We start from the raw sequence: 18,228 nt of genomic DNA on the forward strand, positions 1-18,228 counted from the left end.
AGTGTCTCCAGTGCCAGCTTTGGCTTTCTCATTGAAGTTTCACCCGCTACATTACTTACTTAGTCCATTAATTTTTTACAATGCCTAAGAGAAAATTAAATTTTTGATCCAGTATTGACAGTTACTAGGAATTTTCGTGTTGTCAGAGGAAGGTCGCCTGATTGCTCCATTCGAATGTGACTGCAGCCCATTTTTATTCTGAATTGTTTTGGATTCTTGAATTGATTGTATCGCAAATGCAGCTGCTAACACTGCAATTGCATACTCACCTTCTCTTGAATTTTTTTCCTTGCTGATTGACCTTGAAAGACTCTGACAACTATTCTTCTTCGACGGCAGATTAAAAAAGCTTTTGTAGCCATTCCGTGGAGACTCCATTCCCCATATCATCTTCGCCGCGGTTTCTGGACATGTCTCTGATTGCAATGGCTAATAGTTGAAGGAACCGAAAGCTTGAGTCTCTAATGCGCATCTTGTGATATTTATAAGCTAAGGGAGTAACCTGTGAAATGGAAGTTTGAAATGTGCTCAGAAATTGGGCCTGGATTGACAATAAAGAACTTCTTTTTCTCTCTTTTACACCCTTGTTCAGTAATTTTCCAGAAGTGCAAGTTGACTCTTTGTTGCTTATTCTCTGCAAAGATACTTTGTTATACAGTGAAACTCCTTCTTTACCAGAATTAGCAAGAACGACGGCTTCACTTGTCTCCTATCCATCAATTCTCTACGAGTGTGGATAAACAAAAAGACAATAAGAAAAACTTTGCAAGAAAATATATTTCCATAGCATCCATACGATTCTTTTCCCATCCTTCGCATGTTTACGAGGGAAAGTTATAGTTTCCAATCAAATCAAGATTATAACGTTAATTTAATTACTCTGTTTTACTTCGATTAGAATAGAAATAGATCTTGAGAATCATATCTGTATCATAAATACTAAGACACATTATTTAAATGTAACTCTTTCCCTTTGTGTAATGCAAAGGAAGGGAGAAGCTTGAGTAAAGATTATTACTATACTAGAGGTATTACTGTATTACGCATAAGAATTATTCATAAATAGGTGAGAACGACCTTATAGAATTCCAACTGCTCTTTTTAGGACCTTTGTCCAAAATCAAATCTTTCACATAAAACATGTCTTTGTATATAAGGCCATTAATGACATAACAATTAATGCAGTTTTCTGACCATCAAGCTGAACCATATTATTATTATTATTTTGTCCAATTCTCTCTATATTCTATTCATCTCTTGTCGTAATGGAAAACATAATTGATTAACTGATATTCACTGCATCTACCGTAGTCTATCTTGCTCAAGGTTTTAAATTACATACATCAGTTGATGACAATAAATCTCCTCCTCTTCACTTAGCATAAAGTTCTAATTCTAACATGGTTATTCGAATCTCAATTATATCGAGGGTCGGAAAAAATGAAAGAGAATAAAACATGCAAAGGAAAGCAAGGAATCAGTTCTTATTCCCCAGTCCTCACTGCGTTGCATATATTCTTGAGTAACTTCAATTTGCCAATGGCACTAAATACAGTGGCACATTTTTTTTAAGTAATTAATTAAAGAGTTTTATAAACGTGGTAGAGACTCGAACCTAAGACTTCTCTCTAAAAGTTCTAATATTCTACTTAGTTTTGCTAACTCCTCTTTTCATATAGGTACATCTTTACCAGCACCGCCAATGGTATGAATGACATCTATTGGCTCATTTAAGTTGACATAATCCTTCTGCAACTAAAATTAAATCCATTATAATTTATCACCAATCTCATTTTCAATGTGGCTGCCGAAAACTAGAAAAAGATTTAACTTTTTAAGTTAAAGCATTGGTTCCCTCTGCATTTCTTGTAGCAGCAGATGAATTCTGATTGTTTTCTCTTACCACAGGGCTTCCTTTGAATCAAACTAACTTAAAATTTTTTCCCACAATTTTTTAATTAAAGGGCATTCATAAAAATCTTTTTTATATATATTTTTATTTAAATTACTTCAAATCCAAGATTCATTACAGTTTCCAGAAAGTCTCTGTTTTGATCTGTAAGTTTGCACATGTATGAAGTAAAACATCTAGTCCTTTTAACAATTTTCTGAGGCATGCCATTGGTTTGGCTACTGCATATATAGGTTTTACTGCCAGTCTAGGAAGCGCAGAAATGCACCCCATGGTGCGTTTTTGCGTTTCCAAAATGTTTCTGTCCCTGAAACTCCCTGAAACTGGTACGAAATGTTTCAGGGGCGTTTCAAAATTATAGCAAAAATTCTAAATGTGTTTCAGGAAGAGAAATATTTCTGAGAAAATATATTTTAGTATTTCAATGTGATACCCTTAGGCGAATCCCATATTGACAAAGAACGGGAGAGATGTTAGGTCTGTCTGTACTCTGTCTATGTATCCTACATCGGTTAATGGTGGGAGAATTCGATTGGTTAAATAGCCTATAAGCTCCTTAAACTGTTAAGACGCGTTTTGGGTTGTAAAGCCCAGAAGCAAAACCATGATGGACTGTGTGTCCAAAGTGGACAATATCTTGACAGTAGGTCGGATTATTGGACTAGGGATGTTACAAATGGTATCAGAGAGGCTCCACATGTCCTCTTGAACGATGGTGGGGCAAACCTCAGTAAGAACGCTGAGTCCGGTAAGGGAGGGTGTATGTGATACCCTTAGGTGAATCTCATATCGACAAAGCACAGGAAAGATGTTGGGTCTATCTGTACTCTGTCTATGTATCCCACATCGATTAGTGGTGGGAGAATTTGACTGGTTAAATAGTTTGTCAGCTCCTTAAACTGTTAAGACGCGTTTTGGATTGTAAAGTCCAAAAGCAAAACCATGATGGACTGTGTGTCCAAAGTGGACAATATCTTGACAGTAGGCCGGGTTATTAGACTAGGGATGTTACATTCAAATTCCTCATTTCCATGCTAAATAGCTGCCACCTGCCAGTCTGCCAACAAATGGAGAAGACACACTTCTGTTTTGTGATTTTGCCTTGCATTAAAAAGAAAGAAAAGAAAACTACATCCCCAGAAAAAGGATTGAAAGAAGAAAGTCGGCAATTGAATGCTACTAATTTGTGTCCATTTTTTCTGACTCGATTTTAATTATAAAATTAACAGTAGAAAAAGTACATTGAACTGCATATATGAGAGATACAATCCCTTCCCTCATTGAGGAAATTTGCATATATACATATCAGTCACTGTTTCCCGTCCATTTACCAGCAGAAACACCTGACAGGAAACTTTCCTTTTGATCCAATCATCTTGGCCTTTTGCTTTATCTCATACTCCTTGTTTCTTCTTTCTTCTTCTACTTCTGCTTGAGCTTCTCTGGCAATTCGCTCAATTCTTGCTATTTTGTTCTGGTAGTGCTGTCGGTTCACAGCCCTTTTATGCTCCAATTTGCTCTGCAATTCAATCAATAAGCTTGCTTTTATTCATTGGTGGTCATTAAGTTAATCAAATAACAACACAAATCAAATAGTACACAACCGTTTTCCTTTCCATTTTGAGTTTGGCTTGCATCTTCTTCTCATTCTCCCAAGCAAGAATTGAAGATCTTATCTTCTCATACCTGAAAATTCAAGCTTAATTTTCATCAGAAGAACTCCAAGAAAACCTTCAATTGCAGAAACTTAAGTGAAGCTTACCCTGTGTTGATCTTTCCCACTTGTTCTTCCTCCCAAGCATCAACTCTTGTCTGTCTTGCCTGCTGCTTCTGGTTTCTCTCCCCGAAGCTCATAGCACTTTCATGTCGCCTAAGTTCCAACCTTGCCAAATCTCTAGCAGAAGTTTCACCTGGAAAACATCGATTCAATAATTTATTTCTCCTAAAATGCATCACTCCGAAATTTTACTTCAGGCGTTAAGATTTACCTCCTTCTTTCTGGTCCTTGCTGGAGAGACCTCTGGTTAGCCTAGCAGAACTTGGCAATTCAAGCTCCTGTCTCACATTTTTTCTTATTTCTCCTCCTTTCTGGTCCTTGCTGGAGAGACCTCTGGTTAGCCTAGCAGAACTCGGCAATTCAAGCTCCTGTCTCACATTTTTTCTTATTTCAGCCTCTTCCAGAGATTGAATGGAATATGCCGCAGCTGCAACGGCCACTGCCAACTCGCTCTGCTTCAGATCATAATCATCTTTCATTGGCCCTGGAAACTGCTTCTGCAACCAGTCCTGCACCTTGTTTTCTAAATAATCTGGCTATTAAGAAAGCAAAGAAATTGTCACACATCCATCTACCATTTTTCTTTTCTTTTTTTATTTTTTCCTCATCTCATGGATTATTAGTAAAATGTAGAATTCTATCTTAACGTAATTGCAAAAGAACCAAATTGGATTTAGCTTCATTTAAGAAATGGACTAAAGAAGTACATGATGAGAACCTCCCATGAAGGAGTCCATTTGTTGAAATGGTGGGCTTGTTTGGGTAGCTTTCTTGGATTCCTCCTTTTGAGGATCAGAAAATCTCACTCTAGCAAAGTCATCACCAGCAACGTTAACATAATCTTGGCATAACTTTTTCAATAAAGAGAAACATGCGGGAATCTCATATTAAATTTCATAGGTTTTAATTCCTCAAATCATATTCTCAGAAATTAACAGTTTCCAGTTCAATGAATTGAACCCACCAAATCAAAAGAATAAAATTCACCAAATTATATGGGCAAAATCACTTATTCCCGCCCAAAGTTTACTCTTTTTGCATGTTTCCACCCATTATCTTTCAAAAACCCAAATACCCACCCATGGATTGTTAAAGTTAACCAAATCCATTAGTTTTAAAATTTTATCTCATTTTTCCTCCTAAATCCTAAAAACTAACAATTTCCCCCTAGTCTTAGGTTTTGAAATAGTATATTTCTCCCCTACTAGGTTTAGGGTTTCCCGGTGACTATTTATCTCCCTTCTCCAACGATGAAGACATCGTCATCGTTGTTGACAATGACGCTTCAATGATGACAACGAAGACGACGTCTTCATCTCTGACGAAGACCTTTGTACCGGAAGAAACCCTAAACCTATCAAGGGAGAAATGTAACTTTTTGAAAATTTAAGCCTTGAGGAAATTTTTTAGGTTTTCAGGTTTGAGGGGAAAAATGAGATAAAGTTTTATTGTTTTTTAATATCACAATCAAATAACAATTTTGCCCCTAAAACTAAAAGATTTTGTTAACTTTAACTATTTATAGATAGGTATTTGGATTTTTAAAAGATAATGGGTGAAAACTTAGAAAATAGTAAACTTTGGATGGGAATAAGTCCTTTGGCCAACTATATACACTAAGGAAGCGTTTAGTTTTCAATAATCAAATTATATTATTCTAATAATTTATCTTTTATTACTTACATTATCTTATTTCATTTCTTATAATAAAAATAATATTGATTTTGTTATAATTTTATTTGTACATATTAATTGTTTAAGGCTGAAATACCATTATTTTCAATAAATATAAAGCATCATAAACAATATTTTAAAATAATTATACTTAAAGATCTTATTATTTTTTTTATTTCATTCAACTGAATACAATAATTACTTATTACTGTTAAACAAACACAATAATAATTAATATCCAATAATCATAATTTTTTGTTTTTAGTAATCAAAGATTACCCGAACCAAAAACCCTAAGAAAATTTAAGCCGTGGAAGTGGGTTACCTCTTTTCCTTGATCAAATTCTGCAATCTACGAACTCTTATATATTCTGATCTTCTCTTGGAGAAAATATCGGATTTTGAACAAGACGGAACCATAAGCTTCTTTGAAGCTCACGGAAACAGGAAATGGGTGAAAACTTTTTGGGGAAGAAAACAATTTATACCCTGAAAATTGCTTTCCATTTTGATGAAGAATTCACGAAGTTTTTTCTCAAACTGAACCAGAAAACAGACGACAAAGATGCACCAAAATGCATAAACTTTGAATTCTCTGTGAATGGAATCAAAGTATAATATCACATGCATTCATGGATTCACAGGGTGGCGAAAACTTGTTGGCTTCCGTTTGGTGAATCCATGCGAGTAAACCAGTTCCCAAAAGCTGTCGGTTAGAACGGAATCCCGGGTTGGTTGGAAGTGGGGTTTTCCATTTTCAGAAATTGGGTCATACTATTAGGTAAGTTTGTTCTGAACAAGAGGCAGCTGTGAACAAGGAAAGTTGAAAGTGAACAAGAAGGAGATAAGCTTGTTTGGTTCGATAACGGTCAACAAGTGCAGTGTTTTTAAAACCGAAGTAGTGATCGAACCGGTCATCTTACAGTTTGATCTATTTAATCGAACAACCAATTGATTTAATTTGTTGATAAATTATTATATATTTTTTGAATAGTATCAAATATTTATCATATTTTTTAAATATAAAACATAATTTCAAATATGTTAATTAAACAATTGACACGTCATTATATAGATAAGTAAAAAAACCAATTACAAATTGTTAGTTTTAAATGGTTTTTTTGGTTCAACGTATTTACCGAGTTTGACTGAATTTCAAATAAATCAATATTTATATATAAACTGATCAGATTGTGAAACCGGACTAGATTGTAGAGTGGTTCATGGTTTAACCAGATGATCTAATCCAGTTTTAAAAACACTGCAAACAACAACGTAGTGAAATTGTGTATCATATTGTATATCGAAAACTTAATTTTTTATATCATATATTTATATCTTGTATCATATCATATCGTAAGATATATTATTTTAAAAATAATAATAAAAACGTAAATACATTGTTATTATTTTAAAAAATACTACAAATACTTTTTAAAATTTTAAATTTTCTTGAATACACCCATGAAACGTCATCACTTTTTCAAAAATGTATATTGATTCATATCAGTATTATACATTATATCATATAATATATATCGTATCAAACAATACACATATTATATCATATCAATTTGATATATCTTAATATACAAATTGTTTTCTATATATATCGTATCATACCACATTTTGTTAGGGCAAAATTTCATCTACACAATGACATGTATTTAATTCAAGAAATTCATTTGTTGAAATCAAAGGGACAGAAGTGAATTGAAGGATATAAAATTATATGAACATGGCAAATTGTTAAACTCAATGTTAAAGAAAAGGCCAAAATACTTGTTCCCACCCAAGATTTGGTGTACTTTTAAAGTTTCACCTGTCAGATTTTAAAAACTTAAATACTCACACTTATATTGAAATTATCAATTAACGTTAAGAGTAAAATCATCTTTTAGCAAAAAAATTAAAATATCTCTTATTTCTTCATCTTAGTTTAAAAAACTATCCCACTTAAAAGTTTAAAAAGTTACTATTTTCCCTTAGATTTTTTTCTTTTCTCTAGTCACCTCTATTCCAATCGACAGTTGACACTTCCCCATCCATTGTCTCATGCCAGTAGCTCAAAAAGAGTCTATCTTAGAATTTTAATAAAAATATAGGTATTTAAGTTTTAAAACTATATAAGCAGAAGTTTGAAATTACCCTAAACCTTGAATAGAAATAAGTCCTTTGGCCTAAAAAACAATAACACAAAATAAATTTATATCCCTTTAATTTTCATTAGTACATAGCCATAACTTTTTTTGCATTAAAAGGGATATTTTAATAAAATTTTAAAGAAATTGTCCTTGATTCTTAAAAAATTATTGTAAAATTAAATAAATCTAAAAATTAAAAAAATAATATTTAATGCATCTACCCATCAAAAAGCTCACAAAAGCACGACCTACCATATTATTATATTGTGTTAGGTCAAAATCATCCAATCATATGATAATATATTAACTATTTATTCAATTATATACTTAAAAATATATACATAATATGATTGATTGCATTAACATTATTAAATACCTATACGCATAAATATATAGAAGTTACACATCAACAATCTTATAAATTAATTTGTCAAATTTTTTTTTTTTTGTGTATAACACATTCATGTTCGATTAGGGTTAGGAAATACTCAATCTAAACTCAATTTTTTACATCCTGTTGGGTTAATGAATCGTATGAAAAATTATTAATTCTAACTAATACGGAAAACTAATATATGTAATTAACACTTGTACATTAGCCCACTCTTCACCAATAATTCATAACCATATGAAAAAACCCACAAAAAGCCAATCACTGTGACAAAACAACTTTACAAAATAGTAGATATTTAAACCTAGTTAACCAGACAGAGTTAATATTATTTTGATCATAACCAACTTTTCGATAACCCTAAGCCAAAATTAAACTAATTTAAAAATTAATCAATTTTCAATTAAGCTGAAAATACTTATTATCTAAACAAAATTATTAATTGACTAACTTTAAACAAAATTTCAAAAGACCATCCTATTTTATTAACTTTTTGTTCAATTTTTTTAAATCCAATTTAGTACTTTATTATATTTTTATGGTCAATTGACTATTTCCCACCCAAGGTTTGATGCAAACTAAATTTTTCATCCTATTAATTATCAAAAATCTAAATACTCACTTATCTATTAAATTTCACTGTTACTATAAAAAGTAAAATCATCATTTAGAAATTGTATTTAAACTCATATTTTAGGATTACTCTAAAGTCTTAAAATGTTTATTTTTACCCTCTAACTTTATATTTTTCAAGTTTAAAAACTAACATTTCCCCCCCAAATTTAGGGTTTTAAACTCTCATCTTTTTTTTCCATTACAACCGCCCCCCAAATCTTTAGAAGATGGCAGTTGCACCCCAGTCTTCCTTTCTCCTTCTCTTTAGTGATGATTCACCTCCACTAGCCATCGATCTCTCCCTTCCACCTTACCGATAGCTCTCCCTTTCCACTCCGACTATTTTCATCGAAGACAAAGACGAAGACGAACCGTCTTAGTCTCCATCTCCAACAAAGATGGTTGTAGAGGGGAGAGAGAGTGGCTGAGAGGGAGAGAGAAAGCAAGAGAGAAAGAGCCAACGGTCAGAGATGGAGAATAGTTATTGAAAATCAAATCTAGAAATTGAGGGAGAGAGAAGGGGTGAAACTGAAATGTTTTAGAAAGTTGGGGGAGTGGCTGTAATTAAAAAAAATAAGAGTTTAAAACTTAGACTTTGGGGTAAGGGGGAGTCAATTTTTAAAACCTGAAAAATAAGAGGTTAGGAAATAAAAATAAATATTTTACAATTTTAAAGTAATTTTAAAATATAAATTTAAATAAAATTTTGAAACGAAAATTTTATTCCTACTAATAATAGTAAAATTTAACAATCAAATGAATATTTAGATTTTTAATAATTAATAAATAAAAAATTAAGTTTACATCAAACTTTTGGTGGGAAATAATCTTTCAACTTATTTTTATGCAATTTTTTAAAAACCAATTTGATTCGATTAATCAATTTTCAAAATAGACAATCTAGTAACTTCATCAAAAAAATCGACTTTATTGTATTTATAAACTTGTATTCAAACTAGTTGTTGGTTTAATTAGCAAGTAATTTTGAACACCATTACAAACTAGTTTTCTCAAGTTTCACCTCACGGCATTTTTTCTAGAGAGTAATACTATATGTACCCATTTTGGACATATAAATAAATATACATTTATATATATTATTATATGATTAGATGAGTATTATATTCTGTTAGTATCAATATGTTGTTATAAAAGTTAAAAAACCAGTAAACATCAGTAGTGTCAAAATGAGATATGCCAGCGTACCCTCATACTTCCTCACTCACATTAGTGACCTCCGCCGAAAAAAACAGCTCCGCTCTATCAATAAAGCTACTAGGGAATCTATGGTGCAACGTCAAGGAAGTGTCCATTGCCAGTGCACTGTGCCTCATGGCCGAATCTTCACAAGTTTTTGTTGCTTTGCTGTCTTTCTGGTTTCTCACCTTGCCAACTCTCGTGCTGTTTCCTAGAGCACCGCCCTTTCCCAGTGAAAGTCGCGCACTTCTGGCACTGTAACGGCTGGATTTCAGAGGACCGTCTCCCTGAGATTTTCTATGTTCGGAAGAACCCTGTTGATTAGACTCACTGGATTCATCTAGTACCGGGCGAGAAATATTTCTGCAGGATTTTAACAAGGAAAGTAGCATGTCTACACAAAGTTCCTGCTGAACCACACCCTTGTTCTGCTCACAACCGTAACAGGCAGCAACCAGCGTGCTGGCCAAGGTGGGCATCAACTCAGGATCACTGAAGAACACGAAGGGTAAATCGCATACCTGTGTTCTTCCAGGTCAATAATTAGACTCTACATACATTACATTTTGAGAAAAAAAAAAAAAAAATCTTCTTGTTACAGATTCACTGACCTTGTGAAGTATAGTGGGACTTTTTCCCCACCTGAGAACAGCTTGGTTCCCGGAGTGAAACAATGCAAAATAACCAAGAAGCAAAAGAGACTCATGCAAAAGCAAACCGACCTGAAACACATTGCATATAGACAAGCAGTCACCATAATCTCAACAGTAAACTACATGTATAAACAAATTATACAATATAATGTAGTAACATCTGATTAAGTAATTTTGAAGTAAAAAATATATATATATATATAATCACATCACCTAATTACAAGCTATCACTTCAGTTTGTACAAATAAGTTTATATAATTTATTTGTACGCATAATTGTATTCCCCTAGTAAATTCTCTCATACTACTATGATGCAATTAATATGGAATGTGCTGCATCCAACCCAAGGAAGACACCTTAAAGCTAGTACTAGTTAAGCATCCCCTGTTTGTTGAGATAACCAGGTAGCTGATGCATTAACAGCCACTTAATAAAATGGATATAATACCCAAATTTCTATGCGTGTTACTGACTGAGTAGCATGCATGCCTATGTATGTTGCCCATGCATTCGACAACAGAAAGCATACACAAACTTACCCGATCATTAGCCACCTTCCATTTGCTAGTGCAATGAGAGAGAAGGAAACTCATTAAATGGAAAAACTCCATTTTCAGGTCCGGCCTAGCCTGAGATCAATTCACATGATAAAATAGAAGAGGTCGAGGAAGCACATGAAAGCTTAAAGATGCAAATCACAAATTGGTGCAGATGCCAAATAAATTTTAACTGAGCCATTTTCAGAAAATCAATGCCAAGAAAAATTACTTACTAGCATTTTCTGCAAAAATGTAATATCCAAAAGAGCCAAATTGTTCAGAACCTTCAGTACTCCAGTTGCCACCTCCTCAAAATTGGTTGGAAGCACATATGATGCCTAAAGTAAATTCATAACTTAGTATTGGAGACAAAAATGACAACTTAAGCGAATTGTGATTCCTGAATAGGCAACCAAGACAAAAACCAACTAATACTTTTGAAGAAACTTTCAAGTGTGAATAATTTATCAAAGAATAGAAGCAATATGTTAAATCCACAATTTATCCAACAAATAACATCCCTTTTCAATTTAAGGGTGAAAATAGAAAGCACAAATTCAGGAAAGAAAATGGTAGAATAAATTAACCAAGAACTGAATCCAGGCAGTTGTATTTACAGCTACTGGAAAATATATGCCGATAAAGAAACAAAAACAAATAAGCAAACAACACTGTCACATAACACAAGGAAAAAGTAAAGGAACCAGAAAAGAAAATTATGACACATAATTATCAACTAATGAAGATGTTTGTAACTTGCAGTAAATTTACCTGTTCAGAAGACAACCTATTGTTAGCCTGAAGTAGCACAGATGTCAACAAAGAAGGAAGGCTGACTAATCCAGTTTCAGATATGGCAGAAAGAAGAAAAGCCATTGGTTGTTTCAAGCCAAACATATTTTCTTTCTTTTGCACTGCAACAATATCCACCAAGTTCTTCTCATCCTTCTCAGTTAGAACTTTCTGTGATTCATCTTGAAATTCTGCCTTTTCCCTGTTAGCATTATTAAACTGAACCGAACCACCATTCATCTTCTTTTTTTCATCTCCGCCAACAGAACCTGATTCATTTTTATTTACTTTAGACGATTCATCTAACAGGCCACCCTCCGGTAAATCTGCAAGACATACAATCAGGCTACCATTTTGAACAGATGACAGGCGTGTACTATCTCCACAGGTGTTATTTACAAAAGCATGTCCAGAATCAAGAGAGACAGTGGGTTTCATTTCTTGACTTTCATTTTCCAGTACAGTTTCAATATGAGAAGATTCCCAGTCGATGGAACTAGTACTTCCAGGGCCGGATGTTAAGACCACCAACAGAGATATACTTAAGAGAATAGAGGAAGGAAAGGGTGAGCCTTCGACCTGAGGCCTATCATAGAGTGCAAAAAGATCTCTTAGACGGTGGATAACTTGGTATGAAACCAATAGCTCTAGCAACCCATCATGCATTTGGAGTTGTCTTTCATCAGAGCTGATATGACCAAGAATCATAGCAACAGTCCACAAAAAACCATCCAGTATTTCAGATACAGATTCAAAATTTTCAACTGATACTTTGCTGGACAGTAAGTTGGTGTTGCCAGGGACATTTAAAGATGCAGCAATCTTTATATAGTTCTCAAGTGCTGCTGACAGCATAGGGATGATTGGGGGCAAGAGATTTTGGGCAAGAAAATAACTTCTGTTCAATGGCACAGATAGTACAACCCTCAAAAGTTTCAAAAGGTGTATTGTCACCTGGCAAGCTTCAGGCTTTGATGTATGAGAAGCGGGCAGGGCAGAAGCAATAAAATCAAGCAGACCAGCTTGGCGTGAAGCCTGTAGCTCAGGGTCTTTTCCCTCCAGGAACTGATTCACAAAGAAATTTTGGTGGCAGCAAATTAGATTTTTAACAAATCCAACCTCTTTATATAAAGTAATAGCCATTTCTATTTATTTTAAAATTAATTGACATGATAAATAGCTATTGGCAGATCTCCTATCAAAAGGAGAATCCGGTTTGTATTATTTAACACCCAATAATTTTTTGATCATGCATCAATATCAGTAATGATTCAAGAACTCATGCACGCTGCAGAAGTGGTAACTGATGTCAGCCCAAAATTCTCTCACTAGGTAAGTGAAGGATGCACCCAATAAGAGGACTCATCATTCTAATTTAAAGAATATTAAGACTTGGAAATTTTCCCTACTAGAGAGTTGATCCAACTGCCATTTGCAATACTCATACACAATGTTCCTGCATATATTATTGGCTTTTTTGATAAAAGCTAAATAATTAAAAAGGAAAATAAGACAAGAAAGCCATATCTCAATAACATAGGATATGATTTTAGCAGCCTATCAAAGTTTGAGAAGAGGTAGGACAAGAATAAAATGCCTCTTGATACAAATTTGTTAAAATTTAATATTTGATAGCATGTCTAATGGTGACCAATGATGTATTCTGGATACTGTAGAACTAAAAAAGAAAAATATAGTTTTATCTAACATATTCAATTTGCATAATACTTGATGCCATAGAGAGAGCGAGAGAGAGAGAGACAGAGAGAGAACTATTCTACTTCTTCTGCATCTCTCACCTCTCTCTCCATCCTAAAGCATTCAGTACTTTTTGGTATATGCATATGATCATACAGTATTTATCAGTAATTTCTTATATTGAGGTTTAACGCAAATACCTTAATCATTTCAGCAGTTATTAAACCTATACTTCCTGCTCCTTTTCTTGCTTGACGGAGTTTCTGAAGTTCTTGAAGCCACCTCCCAATCTTTGCCCTTGCGGTCGCCACTGCTGTTCTATATCCAATTCCAGCATTTTCACAAACAACCGGTGGCTCAGGAAATTCATATTTCAGAGCCATAAGTTTTTGTCGAATTCTTTTAATCCTCCGCTTCAGCGAATGTTGCAATGCAACATTTCCTGTTGCAAGACAAGAACAGCCTGAACCAGTAACAATGTTTGCTTGACAATCATCACCATCGTTTATTGGAGTAGATCTTCCTTGACCTTCCTTATTAATAGATCTGCGAAGTAAAGGAGAAGACTGATCCCTGAAATCCATTGAAGCCCTTTCTCGTATCTGCTCCAGATAAAACTTGCGACGTTGTTCACTTTCACTGAGTTTCTCAGCTAATTTCTGAGCCAGAAGTTCAGCTTCCTCTTGTTGGGCCTTGGCTCTTTCTTCCTTTCTACGGAGCTGTTCAATGGCCTTTGCCTCACGAGCTGCACTGGATGCTTTCCTTTCCTCTTCCCTTCTAACTTGAGCCTCTTCCTTTTTCCGCTGAATCTCAGCAAGACGCTGCAACTTTTCAGCTTCAATGAGTTTTCTACGTTCTAGAACAGCTTCCTCTCTAGCAATATCCTCTTTTTGTTTGGTTCTTAACACTTGAAGTTTTTCAGCTCTCCTCAATTCTGAATCATGAAGTTTCTGACGCAACATAAGTTTTTTATTTTCTTCATTTAAGGAAGTAATGAAACGAACCTCATTAACTTTACTGCTTTCATCACCAGCTCTCCTCACAACCTGTGCTAGAAAAGCTTCATGTCTTAACTCACTGCGCTGGTGGCGAGCATACATACCTTCACGTAACTTCATATTGCGAACAGCCTGCCATTCATTTACACGATTTAACTTTTCTGAAGTACGCTGTAGTTTTTGAACTCTTTCGTTTTCCAATTCATTTCTGATCCTCATAGCTCGTGCATGCTTTTCTTCAGCTTCTTTTTTCAAATCCAAGGCAGTTTTCTTCTTCTTCTCAGGAGACATTAACTTATTACGCAAAATGCGTGCACGCTCGGCACTTTTCATGCTCATGCCTGGTGAATGTGATATGCGAGAAGAGACACGGAAAGGGGAAGAAAGTATATCCTCCCAATTCCTCTTCTCCTTCCAGGCATCCATAGATTTCCATGAAGTAGCATTTCTCTTTTCTTTTTCTGTGAGCAGAATTGGCCTCTTAAGGTGATCTGTAGGTTTGAGGCTTTTATCAACAACACTTTCGGTCAATATTTTCTCCTTCTTAGGCAGTAGCTTCTCAGTTTCAGATCCAGGATGTTCTCTCTTATTACTTTTTGCAGAACCAGTAGTGGCAGAGGTGTCCTTCATGGGTTGCCTACATGAATTAAGATCCAAAGAAGTTGGATTCTGAGAAGGGTCACAACCATTTTGAAAGTTTACTCTGCTAGACCTGCGTAACTCAGAATTCCTCTTATCTCCACCAGAGTTACCAGGTGTTAGTTCTGTCTGTTTTCTTGAATTCATCACAGAATCTTTAGTACTGTGTATTACATCACTTGTCCCAGCTAACTTTGTCAAGTTATTGTCAGATACATAATGGCAATTTGAACACTCAAGCCCCAGGGATTTTGCATTACTAACAGTATGCAAGCTGGCTCTTTCCTGTTGAATTTTCTTAAAAGCCTCAAGAGATGATGACAGTATCTCTGCTTTGTGCGGTGAATTTGTCATTCTTCTAACCTGCAATCAGCACAAAGTAACTAACCTCTCCATATATATTATCAATCATTTTACAATTACTAAACCAAATACACAGCATCCAAAACCAAAGAAACAAGTAATGACTGCATAACAATGAATGCCATACATAAGTGAAACCATCATGTTTTTTTTTTTAATTTTAGGGCAGATCCAAGGCAAAGGCCACATTCTGGTAAGATAAAGAGGTCAGCATCCTTACCTCCCATGATAGTGCATGTGGCCTGCGATGGTCACTCTTCAAAGTGATTGGTGCTCCATCAATTGAATGGGGAGAGGACTTCTTCACATTCTCAAACTCCTCGACTCTTGTAGTCAGATCTTTAAAATCAGATGCAGCCTCCTCAAGAACAAGAATAGCCTCTTTCATCTGCTCTAAATCACATTCTAGTTCACAAAGAAGGTAAAGTTCATCCACAGCCCTATTCAGGTTCTCAAAGAGAAAGCACCAAAGTCGTTGCCTAAACCTTTCTTTGCTTTCACTTGAATCATCTTCACTGAACGGATTCATACTCTGGGCCTTTGACACATCATCATTTAAGGTAGCATTTGGAGAACTGCAACATTCAACAACAGAAGCTTTCAAAGATAATTCTTCAGAATTTTCACATCCATTATGTTCGGGAGCATCTGACTCGGTGACTTGGGTTGTCACTGCTGCACTTGAACCCTCACTTACAACTGCTACATGAGAAGCTTTTGGCTCACCAACCTTAAAAACAACAACAGGATGCTGAAGCTGCACTGCTGTTCCGGTGTCTTCATTGGATGGACTGCTATAACTTATGCTATCATTATTTACAGGTTCTGTGACTTCACTATGCAGTACCTTGGTTTCTGAAGCATCATCACAAGGATCCGTAGCTTTTTCTTCTGCAATCAATACCCCTACATCTTCTGAAGAGGTTTTATTTGTCACTTTATAGTTATCCTCAGTTATATCATCCTTACAAGTCAACAAATTCCTCTTATCAAAAAGGCTATCTACATTTACTGGTGTCGCTGTCAGTTTTTTCTCTTGGAGGTTTGTACAAGAAGTATTGCATGAAACTGAATCATGATTACTATCATGCTTTCTACAAGCCATCAAATTATCAGGTCCTATATCACCAAACTTATATTCAGTTCCAACACTTTTTCCAGAATGCAGTAACAAAGCCTCATCCTCTAGATCACCCCATTTTATTTTCTGAACCACATCAAGCTTATCCATTGGTAGAATTTTCTCCATATCTCCATTTCCACCATCAGATTTTGTGTCTAATAATAGAGGCAACTTAGAACACTCACTATCTTGTTCAACACAGTTACCTAGGTAATTTGTACCCTGTTTATCTTCATTTAACAAGACAGTAGAATTTTCCATACAACCTTGGGCATGTATACCAAAACTTCCTCCTGCCTTTGGCTGTTCGGATCTGCGCTTACCATCCAAATTTCTACTTCTTTCATTTGCTGACACCTGACTACGCTGAAAATTAGAAGCACTTTTTCCTGACAGTCCCCCAACCCAACTTTGTAGGGAAAACTTTGAACTACCTCTATGTTTCTGGACAAGAAACAAGAAACGAAAAATAAAAACTTAAAAGCAAGTCACTGATAATTATGTGGATTGCTTCATAATGAAACTATTAAACTATAAAACAAGGTTGTCATTATAGTACAACAACATAGCATATTAAGGGATCTAAGAGGGAAAAAATGTGTTATGTGAAACGCCAACCATTATTTATTATAAAAAGGATTCTCAAAAGGAAGAACCCAAAGCATCAAAAAGTATTTATCAATTAAGCACCACAGACACATTCCCTAAAAAAATTCTAGAAGATAAAGATGTCTCAAGAAAAACTTTTCTCCAAGGCAATGCAACCCCGGAGAATAATAGCCGACCTCTAAAAGACACCCTAACAAATTTCAGAGACAAAATTTTCTAACTTATTCCAGGCTTATCTACTTCAGACCAAAAACAAAAAATCTTAAGGAGTTCACAGTGTTTCTTCACAATTAGCATAAAAATTTATTTTCCATTCAATTTTTAAGAAGATTATTAACACAATAGTTGATTCCTTAAAAATGCAAAAAAAATAATTGATTAGAGTTTTAGCTTGATTTAGCCAATTACTAAATAAAAACTAAGCAAACTGAAGTCACAGAAGCCAAAAAAATCCCACTTTTCCCACAGTTATAGCAACAAAGTATAATGAACATAATTTGGCATAACAAGAAACCAAATTAGAAAAATTGTGTGGTTAGTATCAAATAAAAGGAAAAAAAAGTTTAGACCTTTTTCACTTCAAACCACCCTGAGCCTTGATCATCTACTGCTCCTCCACAGGTCTCCATCAACAAAATGCAAAAAAAATCACTGGAATTTCCTCCTCAAAGAGTAATCAAAAACTAGTTTACAACAATCGATACATTAAACTCTCAATCAAAAACCCTAAATTTCCAACAATAAAAGAACCAAAATCCCTTTGTTTTGCACATCAAAATGTAACCTTTGCTGATCATACACGATCAGAATGATCAAAACCGAACTGGGTATCGACAAAAATCAAAAGCTTCAAGTACCCAAAGAAGTGAGAAAAAAAATATAAAAAAAAAGAAGTATGAAAATTTTTTCCTTGACTAGAGCTAATTCAGAACAAAAATGACAGCTAAAAATATAAAATTAAAATCCATGAAAAGGGAATTAACAAAACAAATTAAAAATTTAGAGTAGTATATCAGATGTCAGAATTTCCTTTAAAGATTTTTTTTTTTTTCTTTTTAATTTTGGGAAGAGAAAAAAGAGGAGGGAAGTGGAAGAAGAGAGGT

General features: G+C 34.5%; 2 protein-coding genes across 2 annotated transcripts; both read right to left on the reverse strand.

Moving 5' to 3' along the window:
• Nucleotides 1-3,081: 3,081 nt before the first annotated feature.
• Nucleotides 3,082-6,220, reverse strand: LOC123204263 (remorin 1.4-like). Its single transcript, XM_044620867.1, has 5 exons — nt 5,689-6,220; nt 3,901-4,496; nt 3,675-3,822; nt 3,517-3,598; nt 3,082-3,431 (listed from the first exon to the last, which is right to left on the reverse strand). Exons 2-5 carry the CDS (start codon nt 4,166-4,168, stop codon nt 3,240-3,242), a joined length of 690 nt encoding a protein of 229 aa, XP_044476802.1. The 5' UTR covers nt 4,169-4,496; nt 5,689-6,220; the 3' UTR covers nt 3,082-3,239.
• A 3,417-nt stretch (nt 6,221-9,637) lies between these two features.
• Nucleotides 9,638-18,228, reverse strand: LOC123204672. The gene is made up of 8 exons (XM_044621453.1): nt 17,695-18,228; nt 15,614-16,960; nt 13,594-15,393; nt 11,675-12,760; nt 11,137-11,241; nt 10,904-10,993; nt 10,322-10,432; nt 9,638-10,231 (listed from the first exon to the last, which is right to left on the reverse strand). The coding sequence occupies exons 1-8, from the start codon at nt 17,752-17,754 to the stop codon at nt 9,722-9,724; spliced, it is 5,109 nt and encodes a 1,702-aa protein (XP_044477388.1). The 5' UTR covers nt 17,755-18,228; the 3' UTR covers nt 9,638-9,721.

The sequence above is a fragment of the Mangifera indica genome, chromosome 20 (genome assembly GCF_011075055.1).
Source record: "Mangifera indica cultivar Alphonso chromosome 20, CATAS_Mindica_2.1, whole genome shotgun sequence".
Classification (NCBI taxonomy): domain Eukaryota; kingdom Viridiplantae; phylum Streptophyta; class Magnoliopsida; order Sapindales; family Anacardiaceae; genus Mangifera; species Mangifera indica.

Bases quoted from the DNA above. Each gene is read 5' to 3' on its own strand.
- LOC123204263 (XM_044620867.1), bottom strand. From the start codon at position 4,168: ATGAAAGATGATTATGATCTGAAGCAGAGCGAGTTGGCAGTGGCCGTT. The intron at 3,823-3,900 runs GTAAATCTTAAC...GATGTTTTCCAG, and splicing joins CAAGGACCAGAAAGAAGGAG to GTGAAACTTCTGCTAGAGAT. The intron at 3,599-3,674 runs GTAAGCTTCACT...TTGAATTTTCAG, and splicing joins GTGGGAAAGATCAACACAGG to GTATGAGAAGATAAGATCTT.
- LOC123204672 (XM_044621453.1), bottom strand. From the start codon at position 17,754: ATGGAGACCTGTGGAGGAGCAGTAGATGATCAAGGCTCAGGGTGGTTT. The intron at 16,961-17,694 runs GTCTAAACTTTT...TTTCTTGTCCAG, and splicing joins GGTGGTTTGAAGTGAAAAAG to AAACATAGAGGTAGTTCAAA. The intron at 10,433-10,903 runs GTAAGTTTGTGT...AATGTGTTTCAG, and splicing joins GGAAGGTGGCTAATGATCGG to GTCGGTTTGCTTTTGCATGA.